The 13,006-nt window shown below is 34.2% G+C and overlaps 1 protein-coding gene across 4 annotated transcripts in view; it reads right to left on the bottom strand.

The window, feature by feature from the left end:
- UEVLD (UEV and lactate/malate dehyrogenase domains) overlaps positions 1 to 13,006 on the bottom strand; it is a 62,812-nt gene that overhangs the window by 30,595 nt on the left and 19,211 nt on the right. For 2 of the 4 annotated variants that reach the window (XM_031943470.1, XM_031943471.1), the window contains 3 exons: positions 7,220 to 7,383; positions 5,359 to 5,494; positions 2,628 to 2,737 (listed from right to left, as the gene is read on the bottom strand). In XM_031943470.1, the coding sequence (XP_031799330.1) occupies positions 2,628 to 2,737; positions 5,359 to 5,494; positions 7,220 to 7,383 (410 nt within the window). Of the gene's footprint in view, positions 1 to 2,627; positions 2,738 to 5,358; positions 5,495 to 7,219; positions 7,384 to 8,508; positions 8,528 to 13,006 lie in introns of those variants that run through there. The other 2 variants (XM_031943472.1, XM_031943473.1) reach the window with 2 other exon arrangements.

Here is a 13,006-nt window from a genome sequence, read left to right as displayed (position 1 = left end):
AGGGTGGGGAAGACTGCTAACAAACTAAAGATCTACAGACTTGTGTGACTCATTGTTATATGCCTGTAGAATCTGAACAGTGTGTCAGCATCATGCCAGGACACCGAATTGATTCCATTTCAGCTGTCCTAGGAAGATTCTGAGGATCACCCGGCAAGATAAAAGAACTGGACCCTAACATTCTTTCTCAAGCTGAATTGCAAGTTGTTCAAATGCCAAAAGTATATTTGCTTAAAAGACTATTTTATGGAGAGCTCACATGAAAGCCAGAAGATGCAGTACGAGGACATTCAAGATCTCTCTGAAGAACTTTGAAATTGATTGTGAGACATGGGAGACATTGGCACAGGAACTCCCAGCATGGTTTGCCCACATCAAAGAAGGCACCACAAACAAAGAAGAATTGTAGAAACTCAAAAGAAACATTAAATGGGCAGATTTAGAGACATTTCCATTCCAAATGTTCATCTGGACTATTTATGCCTGACCTATGGTACAACTTTCCAAGCTTGTACTGGTCTGAGCAGCCACAGTTGGACACACTGTACCTTGATCCAAACACAGTGATAACATTTTTGTCCTTTTCAAGAGCAAAGTATGACAACTAATTTCCCAACCCTCCTCCCCCCAAATAAATAAATCAAAAAAAATTTTAAAGGAGAGGGAAAATATCCTTTGCTTCAGGTATTTAGCATAATGGTTGAGGTAAGCCACTGACTTATTTAATGGCCGGCAGCCTGGCTCTATTAATAAATGTTATCTTGCAGATTTGCCTCACTTTACCCTTTTCTTAAATTCCAATTACAATAGACTAGGCGTATGATTTTATTGCTATTAGGAAATGGAATCCTAGATGAAGAAACTCCCTTCATCAACAAATGCAGGTCAATACCCGCTCTGAAATTTGCAGTCTTGGAGACAGAATTGCCTCAAGCATTGAGAGATTAATAGCTAGGTTACACAGATTTGAGGAAGGGAGATCACCAGCTTCAAATCCTTGAGGCACCAAGGCCAACTTTTTATCCATAAAGCCACAGTACCTCTTAAAATGAACAGTATGAAACTATTACTATATATATATATATATATATATATATATATATATATATATATATATATAAAATTCTTACATAATTATAAAAGTTTTGTTCTTAATTTTTTAGTTATCATATTGAATTCAAAGTCATTCAAAGAAATAAGACCTACTGGCCTGGAACTATATAAACCTTAATTGAAAACTAAAAATTCAGAGGGCAAATAAGAATGCTAATTTAAAAAATTAGAGCTCCCATCTCTAAGTAGATATAAGTAATATTCCTAAGGATGTATTCTTCATTGAGACTAGGTACAGTGTAAACAGTAAAGCCAGATGGTCCCATTCACTGCAGTAAAAACTATTTGTTGTTTATACAACTATATATATATTGTTTATACTTGTCTCAACCCAGTTACCTTACTTAGATCAAAGGGATATCTTTAACAAATCTAAAAGTATTCGGTGACCTCTCTTCTTTTGATCCTAGAAAAGGGATCTCATTAAGATAGAAAAGGGATTCTCATTAAGATAACAAACCCCACCAGCTGCCAGACAATTCTTTCTCCAGTCTTCTCCTTTTTACTTAGGCAGAATCCCCCTTTCTCTATTCATCCCTAATACTGAGATAAGATGCTTTATTTATGAATCCTTAAGTTGCCCTAGGATGCTGCTAATTGGCTGTGTATTCTAAATGAATCTGGAGAGGTAAACAAACTAAACCTGTTCCAGAGAAAAATGAAGCTATTATCAACTAATAAGTGTTTCTTTTCATTTTGGTTAATTAACAACCAATCAGTGGATCCAGCTGATGGATGAGATGCTTCAAGGACTCTCCAGCAACTTGGGCTGAGAAATTCCCAAACAGAACCTTTACTTTAACACTGGACAAATAATTTGGCACTTTTTAAAGCTGTTCTAGAAGATAGATTTATCCATCTGGACACAATTTACAAAATGAATAAAGAGTGAAAGAGACAGAAAATCTATGAGAAATAGAACTTATCTGCATGTTGTATTTCATTCATAAAACACAACTAAATAAATTATAAGCTACAAAGTGTTAACAGTGTCATAGAATATTAATTAAGGAAACAGCTGAGACACCCCCCCCCCCCCAACAAAGGCTGGACTATGTATAACCTGAAAGAAAAAAGAACCATATCCAAAAACAAAGTCACCATTTTCTAAAATGCTAATTTCAGAAAAGAGCTAAAATAAATGAAAACTAAGGAGAAGGATATTAGATTGGCAAGCTCAATAAATTCACAAAAGGAACAAAAGAATCTATGTGACTAAATCAGATACTCAGTTACAGTTTTTCATTTGGTTATAATAAGGTCATTGTTCAATCAACTATTTCAAAGCATATTTCATGACTAACTGCTAACTGTGCAACATCACTGATGAAAGCTTTCAGCTGTTTTTAATCAACTTACTAAGTATATTTTAAGGGAAAAAGAGGAAAATTTGTAAAAACAAATTGAAACTACTATTTTGAACATCAAATATTTGAATCAAAACAAAAATTTACCAGAAACTGTTAACACATTCAACAATGACATTAGTAACCATTATGATAAAAATCTTGTACCTTTGCTAAAATTGCCAATACACAAGCAATTCCCAACTCTCCACTTCCAACTACAGTAATTTTGTTGACATTTTTGTTTTCTTGATTTTTTGAATTTATGTCAGAAATACCTTAAAAAAAAGAGATGAATTTGTTAGCAAAATTCTAAAACAAAGAAAATCTTTGATATTTTTTCTTTTTAATTATTTTTTAAAAATTCTGAACCAACATTAAATAAAATTTCCCCAAATGCAAAATAGAAAAAAATTAATATTACATGAAAACAAATTTCTATTATGGACAGCTTACTTTTTTCTTTTAAATACACAATAAATTCAACATATAGTTTTCAAAGCTGTCCTTATCTGTAATTCTTTCTGATCTTCCTTGTGTTGTCTTCTTGCATTTAAAAAAAAGTTTTTAATGATTTTTTTTTTTTTTGATACTCAATCCCAAAAGCTCTCTTCATCCTACTATACAGGCCCTAAATTGAACAACAATAAAAGGAAAACAAAGTCCTCATAGCCGGAAATGTGCAGTCAAACAAAACAAATTTCCACTTTGACTATATTTTTAAAAAACAACAATCTAATTCTGAATCTTGTACCTTGTTATGTTTTTTAAAGTATATCAGATCTCAGAAAATGAGACAAAACTAATCAAATCTAGATTTTTTGAGTTTCACACAATACTGATGATGAAGTTCTCAGTTACTAGGTAGGGATTGGCAGAGAGAGCCTGAAGTACTGATAAATTTCATCCCTGAGGCAAGAAGGGAAGGGCATTGATGGGGATCAATTTAACCCACCCTATGTGGAAGTTGTGGATAGCCCCATCTTGCTGTGTCTATTCAGAAATACAAGTTATATCAAACCCCTGAGGTTAAATTTCCCCTATAATTCTGTCCATAGCTCACGCCATCTATGTAGAACCCCTTTGGGGTTAGCCCACCACAGCGCTCCTCTTCATGATGTCTTCTCCTTACCTTTCTCCCAACCCTTATGGTGTCTTTCTCTTTCTTATAGTGAACTCTTTTAAAGTGCTAAACTCTATGGATTTAGCCTGCCAACAATAATATACTCCCATCTTATGGAATATTTGCTTCCTCCTGGTTAACTGTCAGTTCACCTAGGGACCTTGTCTTTTCCAGTATTAACTCTTAAAGCCCCTTTCCTTAATAAATATATGCTCTTCCAAATCTATTTATTTATCACTCATGGTGTCTATTGTATTTCTTCATATTCTCTGGAACCTCTTCTCCTAAATAAACCTATATTTTGCTAAAGAAAATGATCATTGTGAATTCTTCATGTGACCAAACCCCAAAATTTAGTGCCAATTGCTCTCATCATATGGTTCCTAAACCTCAATCTGATCATTTGGTGCTGAACCTCAAACACATCACTGGTACCAAGAATTAGTATCTGTAGATGTTTACCTGGTACCTTAACTTATACAAAATGCTTTCATCACCATTTGCTGTGACAAAATGCCAGTCACAGAAATATGGTGTTCTTTATACCACCATACTCCTATCTATCAACTTCTGATCATGAGATAAGAAAATCTCTAAAGAAAGTTTTGTTATGATTTACATTTAGTAAATAAAAATGTAAAGGATTTTTGTAATATCTATAATGCAGACATGTTCAACATCTTACCAAATTTCAAGAATAGACAAAATCTACCCAACACCTTATTCATAAGGGAAAGTGCCAGTAAACCCATGCTGACTATGACTTATATAAATGTGTGTTAGTTTTTTAATACAAGTATTGCCATGCTTCCAAGTACAAAGGACAACTTTTCCAACAATTATATTATATAATTATCTCTCTCTATATATATATATAATATATATTATAAGAAATATGTTTATATGTATATGTGTGTGTATATATATATATATATATATTATATGTAAGTATATTACCTAATATTACTTGGCACACAGTGACTCTGAATTAAAAATATTACAGGAAGAAAGAGAATGACAATAAGAGCTTCAAAATTCCAATGGCACTGATCTTTTACAAGAATACAAACCTTGAGGAAAGGGACCTGTATGTGTAAGAATGTTTGTGGAAGCCCTCTTTGTAGTGGCCAGAAATTGGAAACTGAGTGCCTGCCCATCAATTGGAGAATGGCTGAATAAATTGTAGTATACGAATGTTACAGTATATTATTGTTCTGTAAGAAATGACCAGCAGGATGATTTCAGAGAGGCCTGGAGAGACTTACATGAACTGATGCTGAGTGAAACGAGCAGAACCAGAAGATCATTATATACTTCAACAACAATGCTATATGATGATCAATTCTGATGGACGTGGCTCTCTTCAACAATGAGATGAACCAAATCAGTTCCAATAGTGCAGTAATGAATAGAGCCAGCTACATCCAGTGAAAGAACTCTGGGAAATGAGTGTGAACCACTACATAGCATTTCTAATCCCTCTATTTTTTGTCCGCCTGCATTTTTTATTTCCTTCACAGGTTAAGTGTATATTATTTCAAAATCCGATTCTTCTTGTACAGCAAAATAACTGTATGGATATATACATATAATGTATTTACCATATACTTTAACATATTTAACATGTATTGGTCTACCTGCCATCTGGAGGAGGATGTGGGGGGAAGGAGAGGAAAAACTGGAACAAAAGGTTTTGCAATTGTCAATGCTGAAAAATTATCCATGCATATATCTTGTAAATAAAAAGCTATAATTAAAAAAAAAAAGAATACAAACCTTGAGTGATTTTTGAAATATAGGCTAGCAATTCTACCTGTTGAGCCTCATCAGAAGCCGATAAGGAATACAGAGGAAGCTCCTCCTGAAACTTGATAATCATTTCGCTGATTAACCCAGTGATGACTGATTTAGGCTAGGAAATAAACATAAAGAGAATAGTTACCATCTCTTTAAGATTTAGAAGTTTCCCTAGTTATGATAAAAATGCATTATCAAGGTCAGTAACAGTCCCTCATAAAGCAGCACAAACAGAAACAAAAACAGTATGAATTTATATTCAAATGAGCAATAATCTCAAATAACTTAGAGAACCATGTCAGAGCAAAAAATATTATGTTAAAAGTTATGTGAGGGATTGTTAATAAAAAAAAAAAAGGAAGCACTCAGATTATCCACCAACCAGACATAGAAAGCAAGTCAAATTAGAACTATATACTTAAAAAATGAGAAAAAACGATAGTGAAGAATAAGTAACAAAAATATTCCAGTTCTAAGAGTATATGATAAACCATTAATACAAATATCAGTTTGAAGATTTATCATTTTCTTCAGTTGTACTGAACAATTGAATTATTCATTATATTCATTAAAATAACTCTTTGAAACTGAGAGAGAATGAGTGAGGCATGCTGTTAAGACATTTTATAGAAGGAAGGATAAATTGATTGATATAGATTCTATTGACAAAAAAAGTTCTTCAGAGAGATCTTGAGTGTCCTGGTACTGCTTCTTCTGGCCTTCATATGATATATTCAATTATATAATTGAATGATAAATTGAATAATTTATCATTGTTTCCAAATAAATGTTATTTAACAAATATAATAGCCAAATACAAAGATCTGGGTTTTAATACAAATGAAATTGGACTATTATAGTTACTGTGGGAAATGCTTTATTATACTGGTCACAAAACTTAGTAATCAATTATTCTATTGTTTATACCTAACTTTATGTGGGTAGAGATTGTTTGAACCTAAAATAATACCACCCTGACCTAGATAAATCTCAGAAATACCAAAGATAGCTAAAAGAAATTCTGGGTTCTCTCAGGTCTTGGATCCTTTCAAGGTCTGGTTTTGGGTCCTTCTAAACTTCTGTTTTGGCTAAGCCTAAATTTTTTATTGAATGTTTATATTTACTGATAATCACATCAATCTACCTAACTTTCAAGTAGCCTTCTCAGTAAAACTGCTTAACTATGTACTGTGTGGCTCAAGTGCCTTTGTCTAAATACCATATAAGACAAAAAAATTAAACTTTTAATGCCCTACTTAACTAGTAAGCTCAGCTAAGTTCTTGAGCCTTCAAATACTTAAAGTCAGGATGGGAAAGGCACAATAACTCATGAAACTACTCTGTAATTCAATGTCAATGAGGAAGATACTTTATACTTTAAAATACTTTTTTTTAATACTTTATAATATCAATTTAGATATGCCAATAGAGGGATCTTTCTTACCTAAAACAAGTATGATAGTATTTTTTTTTTTTTACACTATTCTACTTACTCATACATTTTGGCTAAATGAAGAACAATATATTAAGAAATAAATCCTGGGAAGAAAAACCTTCCATCTTGCAAATTCACATTAGAAAAATTAAACCTAATTATCCTTGCTAACGCTGATAAATTTTTTTGTCAATAGAATCTATATCAATCAATTTATCCTTCTTTCTATAAAATGTCTTAACAGCATGCCTCACTCATTCTCTCTCAGTTTCAAGAAGGTAAGCTATTAAACCATTATTGTTGAAGGAAAATGTAGCACTTTCATTTATCTGCACTGTTAGTATGCAAGAGAAATATTAAGAAAAACAAAAAAATTTTTTTAAATAAAAACTAAGTGGATCTTACATGACTCCAATTTTGTAGATAGGGCAGATATATTCTGCCCTGAGCATCCACATGTTTTCCCACTGAGATTCCCATGTTTGGAGTTGGCTTCAAGAAGCAAATGGGGGGCGCAAAAGGGTGAGAATCCAAAATCCACAAGCGAATTGGGATATTATATGTATTACCTATGTAAGACAAACAAAATCTATGACAAATTCATCTTTAAAAGAAACCAAATAAAAATTGTACCTGATATACTACAGGTTTGTTGAACAAATTCATTTCTGTAAAAGAAGCCACAAAATGGATTTCTATAAATTCCAAGAGAGTGGCATGAGAAATCTAGGATAAGCCTTATCAAGAGGTTTTGAGAAAGGGGTTGGTGAAAGTCTAAAGGAGAAAATGGCATTTCAGCTGCAAACTAAAGAAATTTTAAAGAGGTTATTCCACATATATAAATTGGAATTTATAAGATGAGAAATATTAAATTTAGAAAATGAAATCTATAACTTTGTTAAGTTTCTATAATGAAACTATCCCCCAAAGCAAAGATTTTTAAAAAGAAATAAATCGAGATGGAGGCTAGCTTTATGGCATGTGGACATACCAACTGGGTTAAACTTAGAAAATTTTAGAATTTGCCTCTCTGATCATGGAGATCCATCTAAATTCCACATCTTAAATGAGGACAATGAGATCTAGTGAAGCTATGTTACTCACTTAGGGTCACAGCAAGTTCATAACTATAGGCCTGGAAGTGAATTCCAGTGAATTGTCCTTCATGCTTAATGAAGACCAAAATGACATCACTATGTAGGTGTTAAGTACAGCATGCCCAACTCTGTCTAATAAGACCAATTTGAGCTCAGAATACAAGCTCTACCACAGGTCAGGTACAAATAGTCCATATGAACATTTACCATGGAAATCTGTCCATCTAACATTTCTTTTGAACTACTACAATTCTGCTTTGCTTATAAAATATAGTGTCTTCTTTGATGTGGACACAGTCCCACCCACTTACACTAATTATAATCTCCCTCCAGTTCTTTTTCTTTGCAGGACCTTTTATAATTGAGTAAAGCTCCCCTGCTCTACACCACTTTACCCCTCTTCATTATAAAATAAAGACCACAAAAATTACCTAATAAAAGGGAATCCTTAATCCAATTCCTGAGTCCTTACAACTTTTTTCCCTTTTCTCTTTCCCTTAGGTATTTATAAAGTACACATTCATATGTTTACATATGATAGAGCCTGGGGCCTAGAATCAGGAAGACCTGAGTTCAAATATGGCCTCAGATACTTACTGGCTGTGTGACTCTGGCTAAGTCACTCGATTCTGCCTCAGTTTCCTCATCTGCAAAAAAGGGATAATAAACACCTACCTTGAACTATTGTTATGAAAATCAAATGAGATATTTGTAATGTGCTTGATAGGTGACATATATATGTGAGCAATTATTAAATGTAACCTTATATTTGATTGTTGTCCTTCATGCTTAATGAAGACCAAAATGACATCACTATGTGGGTATTAAGTACAGCATACCCAACCCTGTCTAATAAGACCAATTTGAGCTCAGAATACAAGCTCTACCACAGGTCAGGTACAAATAGTTGATATGAACATTTACCATGGAAATCTGTCCATCTAACATTTCTTTTGAGCTACTACAATTCTGCTTTGCTTTAAAAATACAGTGTCTTCTTTGATGTGGGCACATGATGTTGGGAGATCAATTTCAAAGTTCTTCAGAGAGATCTTGAATGTCCTCATACTGCATCTTTTGGCCTTCATGTGAGCACTTACCTTGTGTGAGCTCTCCATAAAATATTTTTTTAGGCAGATGTACTTTTGCCTAGGCAGATGAACAACACGGCTAGCCTGTTAGAGTTGCACTCTATGCAGTAGAGTTGGATGCTTGGCAGTTCAGCTTGAGAAAAAATCTCAGGCACTTTATCTTGGCAGGTGATCCTCAGAATCTTCCTAGGACAGCTGAAATGGAATCAATTTGGTGTCCTGGCATGATGCTGACACACTGTTCAGTTTCCACAGGCATATAACAATGAGTCACACAAGTCTGTAGACCTTCAGTTTGTTAGCAGTCTTTCCCACCCTTTCCTTCAGAACCTCCCCAACACTGAGCTGGCTTTTCTCCTGGAGTTGTGAGGCAGCAAACACCATTACTCAGCCCTTTCTGAAGCCGTTGGCTATGAGGTAGATGACCATCTTCCAGGTGAAGGATCAGTCTCTTTAGGCTGACTCTGACAAAAATCTTGTCTAAGAGATTGTGAGATGTCCTGCAATTATCACAGGAAAATCTATTTCCTTTTCCTTTATAGGGATGGACAACAGAGGCATTCTTGAACTCCTGAACAATAATCTCTTCTTGCTATGTAACCTAGAAAATTTCAGTCATCTTTTATTTGAGCAGCAATGTCCTGCCATGTAAATCTCTGCTGGAATACAATCAGTACCAGGCACTTCACCACATGAAAGAAGCCTAATGGCATTTAAAATCTCTCCTTCAATTGGAAATCTGGCCAGAAAGAAATAGACTTCAACCTAAAGCATATGATCAATGGTTTCAGCATGGTCAATAATAATCTGCTGAGAACACTATGAAAGTGTTCAGCCCATCTCTCCAGAAAGTGCTTATCACTAATCAATGTGGCTCCATCAGCACTAAGTAGTTGAACATATATCATTGTCTTTGGTCCATAAATGGCCTTTGTAACAGTATAAGAGCACTTTGGGTCGATATTATCTGCAAAAAATTTCATTTGCCAAGAATCCTGCATCTCTCTAAGCTTCACTTACACTTTACTTTTGATGGAGTTAAACATTGCCTTTTTAGAAATGGATGAACTATCTTGTTGGTAAACCCTGTGTTTTCATTTTTTTTTCTTAATTTCACTATCATTTTTGTCAAACCAATCCTGTTTGTGAGTGGTTCTGGATCAGAAGAGTAAATGCAGTACTGCATACCAAATCTCTGAAAGCTGCCTACTCCTTTTCTGTTCCACTGTTGCCAATCATGTGCTGGGTCAGCTTTCCCTCCAAGTTAGCAACAGACTGTTCACAAAGAAGTGTTCTAACTTGCTCATATTAACTTTTCTGGTAGTCATTTTGTCTTGGGGCTACTGTTTTTGTTTGAATGTGAATGTTTATCATAAAAAGGATAAATCTATAATTGGTCCAGCACTCTGAACCACATATCATCTTCATCACATTCACATTCTGTCTCTTCTCCTTAAAACAGAAGAATCTATAAGATTCCAATGATTGCTGAGAGGGTGAATCTATGAAATTTTACTGAATTTAGATAAATGGAAGACAGTGTTGGTGATGAGAGGGTCATGAGACACAGAAATCTTCAGTAGTAAGTTGCTGTTTCTAACTCCATTCCTCCCAGGAGTCCTTATCATGTCTGATAGTCTGTGCTTACACTGGCATTAAAGTTACCCAAAATTACAAGCTTGTACTCTTTCAATACACTGATGATGAGAATCTTCAAGTCTTCATAAAATTCTTCTTTGACTTCAGCAGAGTTTGTCATAACGGGAAACAAAGAGTGATAAAAGTGTCTTGTAGCTTTACTCCAAGTAGTTCTTTTTTTGGAAAGCATACAAAGTTAATTAACCACATTAGTTTTGACTGGAAAACCTACATCAACTTCTCAACACTTCCCATCACTGTGGCCACTCCGGAAAAACATATATGCAGTTCCAACTTCAGTAAGCTGACTTTCATTAACAGCCTTATTTCACTATTTGGATGTGATACTTGCTGAGTTCTTTTGCAACAAGAGCGGTTCATCTTTCATGTTCTCTCACAAGAATTATTTGTCTTTCAACTCTACTGGATTTTGTATTTCTTATAAGTGTCCACACATTCCACATGCCAATGGTGAGTAGAATTATCTTTGCAAAAGTTTTTGTATATTTTTTGTTTTAACTGAAGCATAGGATCCCTGTCTGCCATGGTAAGCAGGCCAGGGTTAGGTTGGATAAAACAGATGATTTTTAGAGAATCTTTTCTTTCCTCTTTAAAAAGTTTTGTTTATATTTATTTTTAATAATATTATTTTCCCCAGTTAAATATAAAGACAATTTTTAATATTAATTTAAAAAAAATTTTGAGTTCCAAATCTTCTTTCTCTCTTTCTCATCTCCCCCCTACCTGAGACCATAAGCAGTTCAATATAGATTATATATGTTCAATCATACAAAACATATTGCCGTATCTTATGTTGTGGAAAGAAGACACAGATGCAAAGGGGAAAAAAAAAACCCAAAATACAGAAAATGAAAAATAGTATGCTTTGAGCTGTAGTCATTTTCTTCAGACTACATTCAATTCTTTTTCTGGAGCTTTAAAACACTCTTCATGAGTTCACTGGAATTGTCTTGATCACTGTACTACTGAAAATAGCTAAATCATTTACAGTTGATCATTATACAGGATTGTTCTTACTATGTACAGTATTCTTCTGGTTCTATTCACTTCACTTTGCATCAGTTCATATGTCTTTCCAGGTTTTTCTGAAATCCACCTTCTCATAATTTCACATAGCATAGTAATATTCAATTACAATCAAATGCCACAACTTATTAAACTATTCCCCAATTGAAGGCTATCTCCTCAATTTCCAATTCTTTGACATTCTAAAAAGAGCTTTTACAAATATTTTCATATAGGGTGTTCCAAATCACTATTGATCAGAGAAATGCAAATTAAGATAACTTTGAGATACCACTACACACTTGTCAGATTGGCTAAGATGACAGGAAAAAATAATGATGAATGTTGAAGGGGATGTGGGAAAACTGGGACACTGATGCATTGTTGGTGGACTTGTGAACAAATTCAACCATTCTGGAGAACAATCTGAAATTATGCCCCAAAAGTTATCAATCTGTGCATACCTTTTGATCCAGCAGTGCTACTACTGGGCTTATATCCCAAAGAGATATTAAAGAAGGGAAAGAGATCTGTATGTGCCAAAAGGTTTGTGGCAGCCCTTTTTGTGGTTGCTAGAAACTGGAAAATGAATGGACGCCCACCAATTGGAGAATGGTTGGGTAAATTGTGGTATATGAATGTTATAGAATATTATTGTTCTGTTAAGAAACGACCAGAAGGCTGATTTCAGAAAGGCCTGGAAAGACTTTTTTTTTTTTTTTTTTTTTTTTTTAGCAGCTAGGGAATAGTTCATATTTATTTTATTTTATTTTTTTATTTAATAGCCTTTTATTTACAGGATATATGCATGGGCAACTTTACAGCATTAACAATTGCCAAACCTCTTGTTTCAATTTTTCACCTCTTACCCCCCCACCCCCTCCCCAAGATGGCAGGATGACCAGTAGATAGATGTTAAATATATAAAAATATAAATTAGATACACAATAAGTATACATGACCAAAACGTTATTTTGCTGTACAAAAAGAATCAGACTCTGAATTATTGTACAATTAGCTTGTGAAGGAAATCAAAAATGCAGGTGTGCATAAATATAGGGGTTGGGAATTCAATGTAATGGTTTTTAGTCATCTCCCAGAGTTCTTTTTCTGGGCATAGCTGGTTCAGTTCATTACTGCTCCATTGGAAATGATTTGGTTGATCTCGTTGCTGAGGATGGCCTGGTCCATCAGAACTGGTCATCATATAGTATTGTTGTTGAAGTATATAATGATCTCCTGGTCCTGCTCATTTCACTCAGCATCAGTTCTTGTAAGTCTCTCCAAGGTCTGGAAAGACTTACATGAGCTGATGTTGAGTGAAATGAGCAGAACCAGGA

This window comes from Sarcophilus harrisii, chromosome 6 (genome assembly GCF_902635505.1).
Source record: "Sarcophilus harrisii chromosome 6, mSarHar1.11, whole genome shotgun sequence".
NCBI lineage: Eukaryota > Metazoa > Chordata > Mammalia > Dasyuromorphia > Dasyuridae > Sarcophilus > Sarcophilus harrisii.
Note: the sequence above shows the minus strand (reverse complement) of the source record. Positions and strands in the feature narration are given on the sequence as shown.